Source organism: Aphelocoma coerulescens, chromosome 2 (genome assembly GCF_041296385.1).
Source record: "Aphelocoma coerulescens isolate FSJ_1873_10779 chromosome 2, UR_Acoe_1.0, whole genome shotgun sequence".
In the NCBI taxonomy this organism is placed as follows: domain Eukaryota; kingdom Metazoa; phylum Chordata; class Aves; order Passeriformes; family Corvidae; genus Aphelocoma; species Aphelocoma coerulescens.
Genome location: NC_091015.1, coordinates 116,704,029 through 116,725,626, shown reverse-complemented (window position 1 = coordinate 116,725,626; position 21,598 = coordinate 116,704,029). Strand labels below are relative to the sequence as shown.

Below are 21,598 nucleotides of genomic sequence, written 5' to 3'. Positions count from 1 at the left end.
TGAAGTGATCAAGAAATAATAAGGAACGGGGCAATTACCAGCAAAACTCATTTGTTATCTGTTGTCAAGCCTCAGCAGTGGAGGAAAGAGTCATCTGGGTGCCCTAATGAAATGTGACAGACGTTTAGAGAGCAAGGGCTGATATTTCCTGACAGCATCACCATCTGTACTCTGAAAGCTGTAGTATCCGGACATCATAACCTGTTATGGGCTTTTATTATTGTACCTCCAAGTCGCAGGGCACGTAGATCCTGGAGTTATATGTTGTCAGCTTTGTATGCAGCCCCCTCACCTCAGCTAGGATCCTAACCCTCAGTCTCTCACCATGCTTCCTAGTTGGATGTTTAGCTTTCCAAATAATCATGTCAATAGCCTCAGATGTAGTTATTTGAAAGGGGGGGAAAAAAAAGAAAGAAAGGAAGGAAAAGTCTTCTAGCCTGCCAGCAGGCAAAATAGATGTTAACCTAATTCTTACCAGGGCAGATGGAGTTGTATAATCTGATTTCCAAGAGTAAGGGATTTTTCAAGGAAGTAATGTTATAGTAAATATGATATTATAGCAGTTTTCACAGCTTCAGAATTCTAATGTGGCAGTAGTTTCTAGGACCCTACTTCTACACACAACACAGGTACAGGGAAAATTGTTAAAGAATGAAAGATGCAATAAACCCAGAGAGTTTTGTCTAAATCAAGGAAAAACAGGTTGCCTCAAATATACTGGAACATTAAAACAGAGACCACAGGACAAACCCAATCCTTTTTTTTCAAGCATTTTTTTCAGAACAAGATAAAAAAGCGACCTTGAGAGACAAAATTACAGCCTAACTAAAGAAAATAAAAAGTAGGGAAAACCCCCAAAATAACCAAACAAAAAAAATAAAAAACAAAACAAAAACCAAAAAAACCACAAACAACAAAAAAAGTAACTTTACTTTGCATAATTCAGTATTTCCTTGCATTATAAGGAAGAGGGAAAAAAGCTGAATGCACAAGTCAAGTCACTGAAGCAGTGGTCAAGTTACCACTTTGCCCTTGAAGAAAATGCTTTTTTCTGAGGTAAGTTACCCTGAAGAGTGGCCTTGAATTTCCAACTTGTTTGCTAGAGTACTGTGTTTGCTTCCCTGCGTGGTAGTGAGGTAGTGAACGTGGGGCACTCAAGGTCTTAATTTTTTCTTTTTTGAATTACACAAAGCCAAACCAAAGACCAACACAGTCACACAGAAGGAGGGTCTTGTTTAGCTTCTCTGTCTTGTGGAGGAGTACTCCTATCCTGATCATGTGAAAGCCCAGTGTCTCCTGCAAAGTTTCATTCCTCAGAGCCTGGATTGAGATATGTTGTTTTCTCATACATTCAGCTCCTCTGAGCACTGCGACAGGTAAGTGGTCACCTGATTCAGGCACTGATCTTTGAAGCCACCTTGAGCCAATAGAAGGAGGAGTTTGTATTCCTCCTGAATGGAAACTTGGTGGCATCCCAGTGTCTCAGGTGCTGAGGAAAAATGAAGAATTTGAATCTTGTGCTCCTTCAGCTAGTTACCAGAAGGAAGTATGATCAGGGTTTATTTCCCAGGATCACAGAGTCCTTTAGGTTGGAAAAGACCTTTGAGATTACTGAGTTCAGTCTTTGACTGCTCACTACCTTGTCGACTAGTCCATGTTAGTAAGTGCCATGTTCAGCTGTTTCTTGACCATGAAAAACTATAAAATTGAGAATTATGCAGGGACGCAGTGGGTTCTTGCACCTCTGGTATCTCAGATATGCCTGTTTTGTGGGTCTCCTGATTTGACTGATTTCTGGAAGTGAATACATGAAAATAAAGAAATATGAGGTCAAGAGAAGAGCCACAATGTGGGGGTCATTGGCCCAAACAGTGCAGCTCTGACACTCCCTGCAGGTTTCAGTGATCAAAATAGAGGAGCACAACAAGACTCCCTGTTCCTGCCTATAGATTTAGCAAGTGTAATGCTCAGTAAAACAAAGTGATTGTATAAAACTATCTGTAATGCTGGGAAATACAATGGGAGGAATTACAAGATCTAACAAGTTTTACTTGTTTTGCTTCATGCATATATATAAACTTCTTCAGCTGGCAGAGTACCAAGAAAACAATTAGATCCTCAGCAATGCAGATAGTAGACCTGAAATTCTGCTCTTGTTCTATAGTGGGTAAAAACCCAAATCATGTATGTCATCACCTGAAGTCATCTGGGCCTAATAAACTGTGACAAGTCAGGGCAAACTGTGTTCCTGGAGCAGTTTTGCCTTGGAAGGAAACACTGAAGATCACTGCTTTATGGGTAAAGCCTTAGCAAGAGATAGCAAGGAAGCAATGGCTGACAGAGTTGTCCTCCTTGGAAATAAACACATACAGGGAGCTTGGGAAAGGGTCAATATCCCACCAATGAGGCAAAGAAGATTTATTATATTCACTCTCCCTTTTCTAGAAGTAGATGGCTTCTATAGTTCATCTTGTAGCTGAGGATTTTTAGAATGAGCTGCTTCATGGGAAAGAAATGAGGGGGAACAGCATTAGTAGGGATTATGTTTACTAAGCAAATACAGGGGAAGGGCATCTACTATAGCAACGGGAGACAGGAGCTAAACCTTCTAGGATGCATGTGCACACAGAAGAGCAGCTATTCACTCCTTAGGGCAGAAGCAAATGGGTCACCTTGCCAAAAGACACAATTCAAAATCCTCCACAGACACAAGGAGGTAGCGTTTAAGTCTTCAGAACAATACAGTAGTGCTCATTTTCCACCTCATATCACAAAGCAAGCAATTACAGTCTTCACTAGCTGGTGTTTCTAAATGGGATTCAACTCTCAAAGCACACATGGAATATTTTCCTTAAAGCTATCAGGAGTGTCTTACTCTAACATTTTAGAATCAGCTTAGAATAGCTGGGTTCAGTTTCCAGCTTATGTAAGAGTTAATTTTCTCTCTTTCTGTACAAGTTCTACATCGAGATACTGTCACAGTGCATGTGATTCACGATGATTTGCCCCATGTGACCTTCTGCTAGAGGCAACTGAGGGGGGAAAAAAAAACAAGCCACAAAAATGCCAACACAACTACAACCCCCACACAAACTTCCTTCTCCTTAGAACATCATTTGTTGTTACTCACTTTTAGTGAAAGAAAAGACAAAACCACACCAAAATGGAACATGTAACACCACAGGGCTTCTAACCAAACCCAAATTATAATGGGAACTATTGTTGTTTTAGTGTCAAATCTAGCAAGCTCATACAACAAAATGCAAGTAGCAAATCACTGGAGGAAAAATGATGAGAAAAGAAAAGCTGCTTATGTTAATTAAACAAAGAAAATCTGCCTGGCAGACAAGAACAGCTTAGAAGCAAATGAATTTAAAATATGTATCTATTTCTTGGTGTTCCCTGAGCACACAGATAATATGTGTGCTCATCCATTCAGTCTTAGGGATTAAAGAAATCGCTGGGCATGTTGACTAAATCCAGGGAAGATGATCTTTAAAAACAAAACTTCATGCATGTCCACCTAGTGTTCTGAATGAAGTCCTGGAAGCAGAGAATAGAGACCTTACTTCTGCTTCTGTTGAATGGCAGGATACACCACAAACTAAAAACCTATTAGGCCTCAGAGACCCCCTTGGTTCTAGAAAACCCAAAACAGGGAAAAGATTTCTGCCAGACCTTACCATGAGGCACCAAAACCTAATGAAGAGAAACGCCATTCATCAGAAAGCAGGCTCCATCAGTACTGCTGCTCACTCCTTACTGAAGGAGTGAAGACATTTACCAGTAGCTCAGGTTCTGCCCCTCACTCACACAAACTCTTTTGACAACTTGATCCCTGTGTTGCAGGGAACCATTGAGAAAAATTAGGTTATGTCAAGACTCAGGTTTTCATTAATTTAATTTCTTCTCAGACCTGAGTGGATAACCAAGAGAATGGGTGAATCCCATATACTTTCATGAATTAATTTTACTTCCTCGTATATTTTCCGCTAATTGAAATTAAACTTTTTTTAGAAAAGCCTTCAGTTAGGACACATTAACCTGTGTATTTGACATTGGCACACATTTAAAGAACAACTGCAGCATATTTCATGGTAATCATATTGAGAATAGTTACACAGCAATTTTACATACTTACCATTGTAGACATACTACAATCTGAGATGCTTAAAACATGTCAACAGAAAAAAAGTACCATACATTACTAGAGTAGAGACAATAAGACTTTTAGGTGTTTGTTTGCTATTGAATAAATATCCAAGAATCTCCAACTCATAAATATAATATTATCACAGAATGCTTTTATTTTTCTGAAACAATAAAATTAATATGGCTGTTTCCAAGTCACAGTTGTTGGTTTTATTTATTTTAGAGCAGGGATTTCCAGTGTAACCACACAGAACCAAAAACTTGATATACAGTGACATTTAGTAATCTGTTACAACATCCTGCTGTGGCCATGTGAATCTCCATTTAGCCATTGCTGCTTTATTTACCTTACAAAGAAGAGTGCAATATGGTTATAAAGTAGTTATAATCAACCTGAATGACAACATAGCAAGCATAGTGAAGGATAACCACAGACACATGATTCTTCTGCTCTTCCGGAGTTGTGATAAATCTAATTTCATATATTAGTACAAACTTTTACTTACCACTATAACTGCTAATAAGTGGTGAGTTTGTTTTAAATACTTATAGATGCTTTTTTGATTATCTTTTTTTTCTAAGATAAGAATTTTTTTTTTTTGTGCTGAATAACGCATTCATTACTACAAACCTCATGAGCACATTTTGCTTCATGAGATTGTCTAGTGGATCCAGAAATTACCTCCCCTCTTCTGACAACAGAAACCAGAGACATGTAGGGAACTCAGAGTTTCTTTAGGAGTTCTTTTTTGTTTGTAGTAAGACCTGCACCACATCTGTTACAATTTCTGTAGTCTGTGTCTTCTCCATAAAATATAATCTATCAGTGTAGATACCAAAAAATACCCGCTTTCATCATTTAGTAAGCACATAACAAGCCAAGGCTTCCTACCATTTTTGATTTTCCAAGAAATTAGACTTCTGATGGCATTGGTATTCTGACAATGATGGACATGACTATTAAACTACTATTAAACGACTATTAAGTAGAGTAATAGTGTGCCTAATAGGACTAGGGCACTAGCAAAGGGACAGTAAAGGGATACTGTAAAAGTGCATAGTGGGAGGAGGAGTGGAATTGGCTCATATGAAGCAGTGGCAAAAGCCCAGATTCACTGGTTTTTGAAATTCTTCTTTCTCCAAAATGATTAATTAAAAAAAAAAGGCATACGAACAGTTTTAAAATGACATGAAGATTATTAACATAATTGTCAGGAACAAAAAAAAACAGAAAGAAAACCCCAACCAAAACCAAAAACCCCAAACCCGAACGTATTTCAAATGTCTGGGGATAAAAAGCATTTTAAAAAGCAAAATAATTTCAAAGAAGTGGAAATGTTTTGTATCTCTCCTTCCTGCAGCATTCTAGGTGAGTCCATGGCAAACACCATTTTGCACCACAGAGTCTCTCCAGCAGGTTTGCTCTCGGTCATCCACCAGACTTGTCTGCTCATTAGCCTCAGTACTGAGCTTTTATTCATGATCAGTTTTCTTAGGCTCTCAGAGAGCCAAGATGCAAAGAGTGCTTAGAAAAGAGTTACCTCTCAGACAAAGGTGAACTGATGAAAAAGGTAATGGTAAAAAAATTACTATTACAACAAACATATACATGCCTCAAGACCCAATTATTTTCACCTTTCAAAGTTTGCTTGACTGGAAAAATTCACCCAGTGTCTATAGAAGTGAACCACCTGTGTACTTGAAATCCAGGTCAGTTTTCATTACTAGATGATTTGGAACACTTTTAATCATGTTGAATTCTTCTTTGCATTTTTAAGTGAAAGAAGATTGAGCTAAATCATTATCTTGTCTGAGTCGGTGTTGTTAAATTGAAAAAAAAAAAAAGAAAGCAAGCAGATTACAAAGACTTAATATTATAGTATGTGGTTATTCGTGACTAAGCCGCTGTCCAGGAGAAGGAATCCCAAAATTGTTTAACACAAGCAACAGGACACAGTAAGTAATAGCCAATTATTTAACCCACAGTCTCTTTGAGGATCATCTAGCTGAGCAGAAAAGCCATTAAGAAAGTTTTACAGGGTATTCTTCTTCCTCTTTGTATTTCCAGGCATATTACTACAGGAATTCATTTGAAGCAGAGCTGCAAGCCATTTCTAGAATTAAATATACTGTTATTCATTTCAGATGTATAATAGTGCAATCATCATTATACAAAGGGAGCATAAAAGTGAAGGGTACATTTATTTAATTTGTATTTTCAGAAACATCATGGATTTCTTCAGCTATATAGAGCAGTTAAAAGGATAAGCTCTGTATTACCAGCTTCACGCAGTGCTATTTAAGGTGAATCTATGTAAGAACTGCAAATACCTAAAGTCACTTTACACCCAGCAGGTGAGAAACACCTACCATGACAAAATTCAGATACAGTATATTTTCATCCTTAAAGACATTAATATATTCAACCTCCTTTTATTAAAGACACTTCAGTTTTCTCTTTCTGTAGATCAAGACCCAGCAAAGTTGCAAAACTGAAGGAATGATGGCCAATTCCTTATCATCACATCAGTTCCTTTTCTTTCAATATCAAGAAAATCAAAAGGAATAGTTTAGGCACAAGTGATTTTTATGCAGAAGTATAGAAGTATTTCAATAAGTAGACTAAAACTTCAGTACTTAACTTCTTTTAAAAAAATACATAGATCATAGGTATATGATCATAGTCATAGATCACAGTCACTGCAGTCTTACTGGATTGGTTTTTTTTTTCCCCAAGATGAAAAAATAAACTGGTTCACAGAACTTACCAAATCCACTTTATACTGCCATTTCACATAGTTCATGCCTAATCAAAGCAAAGTACAAACCCGTGCTCCAAGGGAGCCTGAAAGCATTCTGCTACACCTGACAGTAAACAATTTCTTCAGCGAAGACAGCTTCAGTGAACCCAATAACACAAAGAAGAGCCCGTCCAGCTGAACTGACGTAAACGTTGCATGGAGAACTTAGCATGAAAGTGCACGGGCAACAAGCTTTTGAGAGTAAGCTCATATCATAAGAGCTTGTGCTTGGAACTACTTTTACAGCTGTGGTTATCGTTTCTGTTAAGAGGCACTGCATAAATATGGAGTCATTCATCTAATGCACTTAATATTTTTCAGCTGAGGACTATTGCAGTTTTACCCTATGTCTAGGTGTGATAATACTTTGGTTTGCTTTACAGCAGTAGCATTGCACTAGCAATACAGCTGATACTAAAGAGAAAGCTGAAAACACTGCAGACTGGAGTTGAAAACCCCCTATCTGCTCCTTTACTTCTTTTCGTGCTTCTTGGTTAGTTTTCCTCTTTCTAGTTGGAGGCTTGCACTGGTGTTTGTTCGTTTCTCCTTTTGCTGGCTCTCCTGGGAAACTTGTTGCACTGCTCGGAGGATAGCAGTCTGCACAATCTGCTTGCTGGCAATCTGCAGCTTAACTTCATCTTGCTCCGTCCCTGGCTTCTCACCTGCCAGAGCCAAACAAAAAAGAAAAGGAACTAAGAACTTGGGGCTACGCCGTGAAAACATGAAGGACAGAAAAAGAGGAGGGTGGGGAACAAAATTACAGAGTGACTGCGGACAGTTTATTACATAGGAAACCTGCCAATATTGAAGATGATGAATTAGGGTGGAAAGTGCCTCTGCCTGCTCAGTGCCAGAGGACTGAATGAAGGGGGAGACTTTGAGTCATACAGCTCGATTACCTACCCCCCAGCTCTGGGGACAGCTGTGACTTCACAGCTGAAACAAGCACAGATGCATTTTGCAGTAAGACAAGAAAGGAAGGTTTTCTCATCCAGCTGTGAATCACATCCGTTTTTACTTGAGCTGTGCTTCTGGATAGGGAATTGGACTTTATTTTGCAAGGCTGACATGTACTCCCTCACCACCATACAGAAAAAAACACTGCTTCATTAACATTTTTTTAAATTTTACTTCAGATTGAAAGCCCTCATTCATCAAATTCCGATTGACTTCAAGGTACAAAGTTTTATTTAGTGCAGTTCATTAACCCTTAAATAGATTTTCAAAAATATTTGCAAAATATTAAGAAACTTTCAGATTCTGGTAGGTAAAACAGAGAATATTTTCTGTGGCAACCTGACAAATATGTATTTTTATGTGAAACTTCCTTGTTTTGCTAGAGTGTTAAAATCTGGAGAACAGTGAAGTAATGTAGTGTGACTACAGACATCTGGTAATGAAGAAGAGTAGTTTATGTCAGAGGGTTTCTCTTTGGAAGTATTTTGGCTCCTAACAGAAGTGGCAATTTGGACAATAAAGAATGCTTCATAATGGTCAAAGCTGATACTGTTTTAAAAAAAATAATTCTGATGTATACCTATTGGCATATAGGAAATTAGTTGCTTATTGAAATGCTTAGCCTAGGTGCTTATTGACATCACTAGATTTGATTTTAAAGGTTTTAAAGATACTCATCTCAGTTTTTTCTTAATTGACTGCTACGCTCAATTATTTCATTAAATAGGATTTGTAGTTTACTGCCTGTTTCAATGACATATCTTAAGAATTGTGTCCTGAGAGAAATCAGAGTGAATTAAAGGTCAGGTGCCTTTATGAGAGGTCCATACCTGGAACTGTGATAAATTCCCACTGTTCTTTCAGAATTTTTCTCAAGGAAACTTGAGATGGAAACAAAAAGAGAAGAGAATCACTTGTTTCCTTAGGGAATATGCTATTAAGATACCATATGCTTGAGGGAAGAGACAAGTTCCTGCACCTGGGTCAAGGCATTGCCTGATGTCAATGCAGACTGGGTGAATTTGTCACAAACAGATTTTTGGAGAAGTACTCGGGGATACTGGTAGACAAAAAGGTGGAAATGAGATGGCTTGTGATGCAGAAAGCCAGTTGTATGCTAGTCTTTACAAAAACAGCATGGCCAGGAGGAAAGGGAGGTGATTCTACCCCTGTTCTCTGCTCCTGTGAGATTCTGGAGTACCGTGTCCGGGTCTGGGGTTCTCACCACTGTAAAGACATGGACCTGTTGGAGCATGTCCAGAGGAGGACCACCACCAAGATGATCAGAGGCTCACAAAACTCTCCTGTGAAGACAGGCTGAGAGAGCTGGGGTTGTTCAGCCTGGAGAAGACAAGGCTCCTTATTGTGGCTTTCCAATATATAAAAAGATTTAAAAGAAAACTGGAGGGATTTTTGTTCATATTATATATATTCTGGCTAAAAGCGAAGTAGAAATTGGATTTAATTCTATTGAAAATGAATAATTTTTTTTAAAACCCTGTAACTGTACTGAGGTGGCAAAGTCTGTCTACAAGTAAGAGGCTAACACCTGTGAAAACGTAGAAAACATGTTTTAACTGGAAAAGCTAACTGAAAAGAATCGCTTGAATTGTTGGCACAGTCAGCTTCCCTGATTCAGTTTTTTTCCACTCCTCAGCACTTGAAACAGTGTTTTTTTCAGATAGAATTAAGTGTTAACAGATACAGTACAGATAATTCTTTACTACTCAAATATGAAGTCACATTTTATCACACAATGAGTTAGTCTTCTCGTTTGGCTGAAAAAGATCAGTCAATACAGCTGATGTTCAGAAGATATGTATTAACAAAAGCATAGATAAACATGAAATTCTAAAAACAAATGAGTATGTTGGAATAGACAATGATGTTATATGAAATGTGAAAAATTTGTCAGTCCCCTAAGCCACAACCCCCCAGAATTTATCACTGAAAACATAGTCATTAAGTACATTGCTGTTGAAAATTACTCACTCTCCTGAGGGATGCTTCATTATTTATTTAGTCCTTGCCAATTAATCTACAAAATCCAATGTTTAAATGTGTTTACTTTAGAAAGGTCAACCATAGCAACACTCAGTTGAAAAAAATGAGTTTTCCAATGCATTTCTCCCTGGGTTTTTCAGTTGTTTATTTAGGAGCAAAACCTGTCTGAGAGCACCACACAGATAAGTGAGATGTAGATTACGTCAGCTCATCTCTAACTCATTAGATGATTCTTTTATTTGCTGAGATAACAAAGAACAGAGAACCCAAAACCTCTGGACTACTTCTGCCCGGCCTCTGAGGGTTTAGGTATGCACAGAAAGGAAATAAGGCAGCTCAATTAAACTTGATTTATAAATAGTAAATAATAAAATAGTTAGGATGATAGCAACCCAGATAAAAACAGCTAATTGGCTTTAGACACAGAGAAAGTCAAAGCTGTTGGCCTGGAGTGATATGACCAATCAGACCATTGGCAGCTTATGTGGACCATCTAAATTAGAAAGGAAGTGAAAATAATAGTTATTTTGGAGGGTGATATCTGACACTGTGTTTGACCCAGGTATGAGCCCGTATTGGGACCATTATTTGCAGGAGCTGGACTTCCAGAGATGTCAAGCAGTCAAACACGAATATCCAGCTCCTCTGGGTGTACGGTATCTATACCCAACAGGGCATGATCCTAGGCAAATGGTTCTAGATGACCCTGACTGATCAGGAGTTGCACAAGATAACTTCCAGAGGTCCCTTCCAACCACAAAACCTCTGCATTCCTGTGATTTTATCTAGTTAGGCTGAGATAAATCACAAGTTTTCCACTTCCTGAATGAGTAAACAGCAATCTCCCAAAAAGCATCCTCACTACATCCTCTTCTTCCAATTATTCATTTCAATGAAAGCAGTCAGCTAGTTCTTTTCTGAGAAGCTCATTTATTTATTGATATGGAGGACCTACTCTGAGGAAGAAGAAAGGGATTGACTAAGGAAAGCAGAGATTACTCATGCAAGAATCCCAAAGGGGCTGGGCTGGAACATATATACATATATCCATGTTCACCTTGCTGAAATACAGACTGCTGTGGACATCCAGACAGAAGTTTGAGTGCCTATAGAATTAATCTGGGACTTTAAGAACTGCATCTTTTCAATCAGGTGAAAAAAAAGACACTAAGTATTTGGTGTTTGCTAAGTATTTGGTGTTTAGCTAATCAAAATAAGACTTACTAGGGCAATAAAATACAATTAATTTTTATCTATCATTTGTTAAGATTTGAAGTATAACTAGTTAAGTTAAAATTCTATGACAAATAGGTCACTTGAAGTAATTTCTGGGAAAAACTTGAACAACATTAGAAACACGTGCTGCCTATTAGTTATCCTTGTCTAAAGACTACTTTTTTCTCTTAATTTTAGAAAATCTTAACTTGTTCTCTATCTTTAGATGTTCACTCTTTATATCCACAACCCCAATTCTGGAAATACAGAACTGAAATATCTGGGCTAAATGATGTTAAATGCAAGGCAGCAATTTAATCATTAACACATGATGAAGTCTTTTCAGCATGTTTTTATTAGCTTGTAATTCTCTCTATAAATTTTATGCCAACTAATTCAGCAGATGAAAAGTAACTTTCAAACTCTGTTCTGGTTCTGCAATCCAAAGTACAGTTCAAGATATCAAAAAAAATATCAAAATCTTGGAGTAGCTGCAAGAATCAATTACACATTCCACCTAAAACTAGTGCCATGTATCAGTGCCTTGAAATTGGCTTGCTTGATGCTCCCCATGAAGGAAAATATGGTAGCAATTTGGAAAAAGAATAAAAATATTTCAAGTAAATTCCAAGTATTCATTTCAATTAATAGAACTAATACTATTTAAAGTCCAATAACACCTTGTGTGGAAGACTTTACATCCTCTGAAATGTTTCTAGACTATGGAATATACTAGAAATGTATACATGGAAAAAAAAATAGCTACAGAGAAAAAGCATTTAGCAGATCAAAAAGTTTAAGAACTTCTTTCTGGTTGCACATGAGCCTTTTCTCATTTATACATTTCACTTTCTACAGAGTATCCTGAGTCACTTCCTCTCCAGCCTGCAATCAAAGTAGTCTCCTTCACTTTCTGTTGTTACACCCTGCAGCTATTTTCTTTCAGCTTGCTACAAGTTAAATTTATTGCGCCTTATAAACACTCCTAATAAGTAACACTTCTATAATGGGTAATTTGTTTGAATCCACAGCTAAGTTCTCTACTGTACCTTTTCACAGGTTTGTTTGGAATACTATCATGAAGCTAAACTACCACAGGCATGATCTTGCAAGGGTGCAAGTCTATCCCAGATCCACTAATGCTGTCAATAAACAGTGAGGGAGTTAAAGACCTTTTAATTCACCTTTCCTCAAAGCCTGTAACATTTATTCTTCCTGTAGGTTGTGTAAACCACTTTGAGCTTAACCATATCTAAAACTAAGAATCCCATTCCCCTAAACAAACTTCTGATCAACTTAGAATTACCCAAAATACATTCCCCTGTTAGCTACAATTTGAATTTATGCAACAATTCTGAAGCTGAAAGAGCCAAGAAGTAAATATTTTTCCTCATATTTACATAAGATTATGCAAGTTTAGTCTAACTAAAAAATTACCATTTGTTTTATCAATATATTGTTTTGGATTGCAACAATTAATGATTATACTATTTTCTTCAGCACTGCAACATTAGAATTATTTTTAAAATAAAAATTGATAATAATGCAACAAAAATACTGATCTCTGGAAATTCTATTTCAATTCTGTTGAAAATTATTACTATAATGTTTATAATCCAACTGACAGTGATAATGAAATTTTTTAATGGAATGAAAGTATAAGTAGACAAGACCATGATGATTAGACTTCATCAGAAGGTCCAGTGTGGATACATGGGAATATATGGGAAAAAGTTGCATGTTATTACCTAAATTTTGTTTATAAACTCTAGATATTAAAAAACCTTACAGAACCTGGCAAGTTTGTAATGACATAATGTATGTGTGTATGTTGTAACGATTAACAGTAACATTATTTGCATCAACATTGATATTCTTCTACAAGAAACCAAGTTCAGCTCTCTAACTTCCCTTTGGCATTAGGCAGTGACACATCTCCATCTTGTTGGACACAGCATGGAACTTCCAGATGAGCCTCCTCCAGTAAATATTTTGTAACCTGTGAATTGAAGTGGTTAAAAAATCTCCTTCTTTGATTTGCTTCAGAGGTTGTTGCTGGGATTTCAGCACAAGAAGCCTAATTTGAAGAAGAGATCCATAATCAGGAAATGTTGATGAGTCATGTTAATTACATCCAGAATGAATGAACATGGCAATCAGCCAGGACCGAAGGCTTTCCAACACATGTGCACAAACCAACGTTATGCATGAGAGTCATTAAGCTATTTACAGGATTAGAGACCCAATTTGTCTCAATGTCAGTAATGATGACAGCTCAGAGACCTCATGAAAAGGTCCTACAATGAAGTTGCAAATTTAATCTTTAAAAAAAAACAAAAAAAAAAGCATTCTTAACTGCATTTGAGTTAATTCTGCCCAGTACCATTTCCCATGCTCTAAAATGGAGCCCGGTGAGGTCCTGGCTAATAGCTGTCAGCCATCAGGAGGCAATACTCACTTACCCCAATTCCTTGAGGAAGAAGGGAGGACATTGAACATATTAGAAATCCAAAAGTACTTTAATGTAGGATCCTGTGTTTTTTGCAATTCCCTAACCTGCTGTGCAGGGGATTGCAACATTGACTTTCACTAAAAAATTAAGGTTCAGTTCAATTTTATTTTCTGCCTTAACCTCATTCCCTATTCCTGCTGTTCAACCAGCATGGAAGAGGAACTGTATCATGAAGGGGTCCAGCACAGACTACTTTGGTCGTTGAAATAAATTTTAAGAATGAAGCTGGAGTAACTCTGCTTGGAATACAAATGGGGGAGGAATATAAGAACAAAAGAGAATAGCAGAAATCCAGATAAGCTGTCTCAAAGGACATACTAATATCTCCAGAATAGTACTTCATTGTACATTTTTATCCAGACATTGGCTATATCTCAGCTCAGGTTTTGTAACTTTTTTCCTACGGAGTTTTTACTCTTTCTTAAGAGATAGGAATATCTGGAATTTTCTTTGGGATTTTTTTGCTATATAAAGCTATCTCTTTAAAGACTCCAGCAAGTTATTTCATATTATTTGAAACATGCCAGTGAAAATTAGCTTTTTTTCACATTTGGAGATTGCTGAGACCTATCTATTCTTAAGCATTTTTCAACATTTTAGTAAGTTCAATAATATTAACTAAAACCAGATTATACACTTCAATCTATATATTTTCTAGGTATTTTCACATATAGCAATAAATTCGCTCCTTAAGGACTGTGTCTTTTCAGCTTTGAAGACTGAATGTAGTTCAAAATATTAGTCACTGACACTTCTGCCACACCCAAAGCCATAAATTTGATACTCAGATTTTGGTCCCAAAAGGAATATTTCTGGGTTTAGTACTGTAAACTAAGATTAATTTAGCAAGGTTTTTAAGTCTTTGACTGGAGTTCAGTGTATTAAAAATAAGATATTCCCTAAAGAGCATCTGGGACCAGCTGCTTCAAAGTTAATGAAAAATTTATATTCTCTTCATCTGCACAACTTTCCTACTTCTTTTCGAGAACACATTTCAAACACTAAAATAAAAAACCTCTCTACATCAAAAGCTGTGATTCTTCCAAGGCAGGAGAGGTCCAATGGCGCAAATACAGGTTACCCACATCATAGAATCATAGATTGGTTTGGGTTGGAAGGGTGCTTAATGATCATCTAATTCCAAACCCCCTGCCATGGGGCATCCAGAACTTCTCTGGGCAACCTGTTCCAGTACTTCACCATCCTCACAGAGAAGAATTTCTTCCTAACATCTAATCTAAATCTTCCCTCTTTTCATTTAAAACCACTCCCCCTTGTTTTATCACTATCTGCCCATGTAAAAAGTCACTCTCCCTGTTTATTATAAGCCCTTTTCATGCATTGGAAAGCTCCCTGAAGGTCTCCTGAAAGTCTTCCCTTCTCCAGGCTGAACAACCCCAGCTCTCTCAAACTGCCTTCACTGGAGAGGTGCTCCAGCCCTCTGATCATCTTTTTTTCCCTCCTTTGAACCCACTCTAATAGGTCCATGTCCTTCTTGTGTTGAGGATGCCAGGGCTGGATGCAGTACTCCAGGTGGGATCTCACCAGAGTCGAGTGGGGGAACTACCTCCCTTGACCCACTGGCCACACTGCTTTTGATGTAGCCCAGGATATGGTTGGCTGTCTGGGCTGTAAGTGCACATTGCTGGCTCACATCCAGTTTTCCATCTGCCAGTAGCCCCAAGTCCTTCTCATCAGGGCTGCTTTCAATGAGTTCTTCTCCCAGCCTGTGCTCATGTCTGGGATTGCCTCAACCCACGTGCAGTGCTTTGCACTTGGACTTGCTGAACTTCATGAGGTTCTAAAGTTTGTCCAGGTCCCTCTGGACAGCATCCCATTTTTCTGCTGTGCCAACTGCACCGCCCAACTTTGTGTCATGTGCAAACTTGCTGAGGGTGCACCTGATCCCACTGTCTGTGTCACTGGTGAAGGTATCAAAGAGCACCAGTCCCAAGACGAGGCCCTGAGGGACACCACTCATCATCTGACCCCCTCTGCCTTCTATTTTCTACAGTTCAGGTGCTCAGAGATTCCTATCCAAAAAGAAAACATTAAGCACAGAAATCTAGATAACATTTATATAGGTCTTCTGAATCTGTATCAAAAAGCTCCCCATTGAAACTTTTGTGTTAGAAGAATTTCAGTATCCACCACTGTATAGCATAAGTGAAGGGCAAGTTTTCAGTGGAGGTTTATTTTGCTAGCTGCTGTGTTTATATTTCTGCAGTTTTGGGGGTTTTTGCTCTTAAAGAACAACGTACTTTAATTGTTAACTATGTGCGTTAATTAAAATTTACAATACCTGAACCTGATTTTCTTTTTTAAGCATAGAAAATAAGGAAGAGCTTACATAACCTGTAAAAAGCCAGCAAACCAGTGAAAACATCCTGCTACATTTTAGATATGTTGCAATTTATACCAGATTATTCAGTCAGAAATTGTCTGCCCAAATTTCAGGTGAAGCAGAACCCTCCTCTAGCTCTAAAATAAACCCCAAACCCCACAACAAAAACCCCCAGCAAAAAAACACCCCCACAAAAAGCCCTAAATTTGCACATGCACAGAAGTACAGAAAAAAATTCCCTGCTTATTTTAGAATGTGAGCAGAGTATGAAAGCTGTAAATACAGCTTTAGCAACTGAGGCTGAGATCATGAACATAGACATTTAAGTGTGTAGAACCTCAGAATCACAGAATATGCTGAGTTGGAGGGGATCCATCAGGACCATTGGGCCCAACTCGTGCCCTGCTCATGACAATCCCCAAGAGTCACACCATGTGCCTGAGAGTGTTGTCCAAATAATTTTGAACTCTGTCAGGCTTGCTACCATGACCACTTCCCTGGGGTGCCTGTTCCAGTGCCGTGTCCACCCCCTGGGTGAAGAACCTTTTCCTAATATCCAGCCTAAACCTCCCCTGACACAACTTCAGGCTATTCCCTCGGGCATATACACATGCACAGGTATACACAAAATCATGATAGAAAGTAAATCAAACATTATATAAACCTAAAAGGCACCTTGAAAGAGGAAAACCCTTTTTTGGTTTTGTGGTTTTTTTATTTCATAGCTGTAATCTTGACAGAATCTCTCTTTACAACAGGATGCCATCACATGCTGTTTTCCACTCTTGGAACTGATTCTCTGTCTTCCTAGAGAAATATTTTCCGCTCTATTAAGAAAACTTACTTCAAGACAAAATGCAACATCAATCTGCAAGTACTTAACAGAAGCAGTAATGGATATGCAACCACTGTACTGATAAATCGTGAGTGGATTCACTGCCCAAAGACAGAAAATGATAGAATGACAGGGTTATTCTATCAAATACACGTACTACAAAGTGAAGCAAATGCAAGTAATTCACAGGAGATTACATCTGCCTCACCGTTAGAGAAATACCTGAGTAGAATATGGCTCAATTTACTTCTTCAAGCAAAAAATTTCAAACTCTCTTGAAGAAGGAAGCCAGCATCTTCTGGCAACACAACTACAGGATTTGGAAGGGCAAACAACAGCAACACAGAGCTCACCTGCCCTGACTTCCCTGGATAGGCATTCTATAGGAACCTGAAGCATTTTATGGCTATCCAGGTCAGCTTTTCGTTTCTGTTAACATCAGTAAAGACTCTGCTCTGATTGACATCCACTAAAGCTCTATAGAATCTTTCAAATTATTAAGTAAAAAACACAATACATATGGGCAACTAGTAGTCAAAAATTTTCAAAATATTTATTTATAAATAAATTACAAATTATTTGCTTGTAAATAATTTTTACTTAACCTAGTATTCGTAACGTAATACAATGTATTATGTCCTTAACAAAATCTTTAATAGACAAGATTGGAGGAATAGAAATAAATCTACCTTTCACTGTATTTTACAGTAAGGGCATTCTTTCAACTAGCATAATAAAACTTATAAGAGTGGAATGATATTATTTATGTCTATAACAAGTACAAGAGAACAATCCACCTACAAAAACAACAACTCAGAGGGACAAACCCTGGATGTAAGTGTAACTCATTCCTTTTCTATACTCACCATTGACTTTCCTGCTTAATAAACAGTTCCAGTAAGGATGCTAATAAGGATTGTATCACTTATTACCACTATGCCCCAACTATGAACCACTCCTTCAATATAGGCCATACAGAGCTCCTGTGATAACAGAATTCTTCTCACACCTAACCTGAATCAGATTCAATCCAGTGACATGGAAGTGAAAGGTGCCAGCCACACTTATTCAAGCCTTCAGTTCTGTTAAAAATAATTTGAAAAAATAAATTCTGGGCCATTTTGTAATTCTATGTTGATTCTTACTTTAAAGAAAGTTTCCACCTAGGACTGTTGATTATTTTCTTAAGCTTGCTAATTTCATCACATTTCTGAATATCTATGAACTAAATTTCTTTCACCTCGCTAATGAGATGTGCTAGTGGATTTTCACAGCAGGGGAAAGATCAATGTGTCACTGGGAAGAGGTCAGCACAAGAAATATTTTACCTCAGCAAAAAAAGAATAAGGAATTTCCTTCCATATGATTTCTTCCTACCAGGTGGCAAACACTTTGAACTATTGTTGAGAGCTATAAATGCATTCAGACACTTTTGGGTGGCAACTGGCCTCCATACTCACTACCAGCCATAACAAATACTGGACAAAACCTCCATTATATCAGACTGCATGAGGCTGGCAAATAGTTTTGTTTTTCACTTTCAAATTATGTCCTTTACATGGACTTTGTCAACACTAAGCTATCAAATAAGAATCCTACACGCATATACTTTTACATCATGGATTAGGGATTTCTGGGGAGGACTGCAGAACACAGAGCTTTAGCAGAATGTAGCACAGCAGTTAATAAGGACAACAAGGACTGTGTCCTGCCTTGTTTTCATGGATGAAAGACATTTCATAACTGAGTGCCAGAGTACCACAGCTGGCACAAACACTGGAGATATCCCACAACAGGTTACCTCCAAAGAAGTAAAGTTATTGGTAGCAATTTTTGCATTCATGAACAGGCCCTTCCATACTGTCTTGACCTGGGCATTGTGGACAGCGATCTGCAATAGTACCTGTAACGCTATAATAAAAAAAAATTAAAATTCTGTCAAGAAATTTCACATCTTCATGTTCTGCAGCACAACAGGTTGTTGCTATCCCAGCTTTTCCACTGGAGAAGATCAGGACTATTCAGACCAGTAAGCACATCTGTTTCAGTATGCAGCTGCTATGTTTTCAATTGCAGCGTAATGAGATTCCTAAAATGTTTGGTACAGGATGCGCTTCTGATCTTCAGTGTCATTATACAAGTCTGCTATGCTGCTCCCAGCTTAAAGATGTTAAGAACAGCTGTGCTGCTGAAAACCTCGTTGAAAAGCTATTGGTGTTACTGTTGCACGAAAAAGGCACCAAGCAGTGAATATTCTGACTTCTCTAATGTCTATCTTTGTGTTCGCACATTTTTTAACACAAAAATATTGATACAAAAATTAATTCTATATCCTCCTCCTTCTTTTAGGACTACAGGGTGTTGAGTAAAACATCTGAGTTTCTAGTTATGGAGAAACTGTCAGGTAAAAGGAATTCTTCAAATTACACTGACAAATAACAAGATTCACCTGAAAGATGAAAGCAAAGAATTCAAAGCAGACACAAGCTTAAAGAAAGGGAGTGTTTGACCCAAAACAAGCTGTCAATGTAAATATTCCAATCTTTCTTGAGGTATTCAGTTCAAAACTGATTCCTTTCTAAAATAAACTATGAAAAAAAAAAAAAAAAAAAAAAGCACAAACCTATTCAAACACAGCTTTGTACTGGATGAAACAATGATTGCCTGCAATGATGAGACTCTATAATTTGGTTATTTTATTTACAGTTTTATAGAGTAATAGTAGTGTAAAATTCTCAAAATATACTAAAATAATCACTGAAATGATAGTCAAGTCAGATTTGCTTAGAAAACCATTTAGGTAGCTCAGACATAGGTTTCTATCTTTATTCCCAAGCTAATTTTAAAAATGCAGGCCATGGCTGTGTTATACCAGTACATACATGTAAGGGCAAAGGCCTAAGACATAAGTGTTCGAGTGATTCATGGAAAAAAACATCAGAAAAAGTTCTTCAAGCATGAGAAACACCTTTGTATTGTGTTTGTTCAGACAGATCGTAAGCAAAGAGTATTATTTTTATCTTGCACTAGAAAAACATTTTAGGGTTGGAAATTAGCATGGAATATGCCCAAAGGTAATTTTTGGAAAAGTAAGTGGAAGTCTGCAAAGAAGTAGCTTGATTAGTAACATTTAAAGTTACTCTTCAATCTGGTAAATGCTGATATTGGAAGTGATCACACTTTTGTAAACTAATGACATGCTATCAGAAGAAAGCTCACTGCATTCTCTAATTTTTACTAATGTGTTAGAACATATAAATGTTTTAATACCTCTTCATTTCCTGCCTCACAGTGGCACATATTTAATCTGTGGAATTATTTGTAGTTATCAGTATTTTACAGGCTAATTTAGCATTGACATTTTTTAAAATTCTGGAATACACTATCTTCTACAGAAAATTTAAGGAAAACTTCATAAGAAGATCTACCAATTCAAAAATGATGACTTCTCTCTGCTTTTTGATCTAATCCTGAAATTTCATGCTTCTCTAGTGCAGTCTCATACGTACATCCATCCTTACATGCAATGTAAAATAACACATTTTTGTCTACTTCTCAAACTGCCTAAAGCAGTTAAATACAGGAAAAGTAAAGAAGCTAAACCTTGCAACACGTAGCTTGTGTGAATTTCATGTATCATCCCCCACTGTAAGGGCAGCACAACATGTGTGAATTTTCCAGGAAAAAATGAATGCCCAGATACCTTATGGAGTTTGGACTGCACTTGCTATACATAAGCATATCATTAATCAATCAGCACAAGACAGTACAATGAAGGCCCAGTCAAATTAAACCAAGCAAGGAAAAAACATACTCTTCTCAGTTCCTTTCTCTGTTCTGGAACAGTCTCAATGTTAATTTTAAGTGGGAAGGAAGAATATGAATAAATGAAGAATACTTTTTTGCATACCTACAAATAGCAGTACACTGTCTGAAACGAGACAGGAAGTCCAATTTTGTCATGGAATACTGGACAATTTAAAATAATTTTGATCTATCTCAGTAATATCCAGGCTTCTTTTGGGGTTGTTTGTTTTTGTGCTGCTTTGTTGTGTTGTTTTTTCAACATAGTAGATATAAGTTTTAGGGAGCTGAAGATTAACAGAAAAGTATCTACTCAGTAAATAGTCAGTAGGCTTCACCTTTTTAAAAGTCTATTTAACTTGATAAGCTGCTTCTACTTAACAGCTTATGAACATACCCCATTATTTCAGAGTTCTGAAATAACATATCCAAGACCTTAAGAAAAAGACCATCACCTTATTCATCTGCAAAATCTTATCTTTGTTGTCAGATAAATGACTTCCATACTTTTTGCTTCTGGAAGAGATTTTCCTCTTGATTGTTGTTTTGTTTTTTTTTTCCACCCCATCCTGGAAGTTTATCATTCTGACCCTAACCATTTACAGTTAGATAAATCTTTTACTTCCTCTCCCCTTACACCCCAACAAATAAATGGAACAGAAAATGAGGTCATTCATCACAGTGAGATAAAATCAGAAAGTTGATTGAAGAAATGAAACTCATTTTCTCAGTAAACTTACAGTATCCTTACCTCATATGGCCTTAAGTACTATGAAGATTCTAAAGATGCATAAATCTCCTATTTTATTATTACTTTTTTTAATATCTGGAGAAGAGACAATGCCAGGGCAGGGCTGATTTGCAGGGAAGAGAAACAATAAAAGACCCAGGAATCTACTCAGGCTTGCTCTGTCTGAATATAATAGATTGTTCTATCATTTCTTTTACAATTTCCCATTTAGTTGCCCTATGTA

General features: G+C 37.3%; 1 protein-coding gene across 3 annotated transcripts in view; it reads right to left on the bottom strand.

Moving 5' to 3' along the window:
* Positions 1-4,313: 4,313 nt before the first annotated feature.
* The window catches only part of AKAIN1 (A-kinase anchor inhibitor 1), a 32,922-nt gene continuing 15,637 nt past the window's right edge, over positions 4,314-21,598 (bottom strand). For all 3 annotated transcript variants that reach the window (XM_069004517.1, XM_069004516.1, XM_069004518.1), the window contains one exon: positions 4,314-7,615. In XM_069004517.1, the coding sequence (XP_068860618.1) occupies positions 7,425-7,615 (191 nt within the window). In that variant the 3' untranslated portion in view covers positions 4,314-7,424. The remainder of the gene's footprint in view (positions 7,616-21,598) is intronic.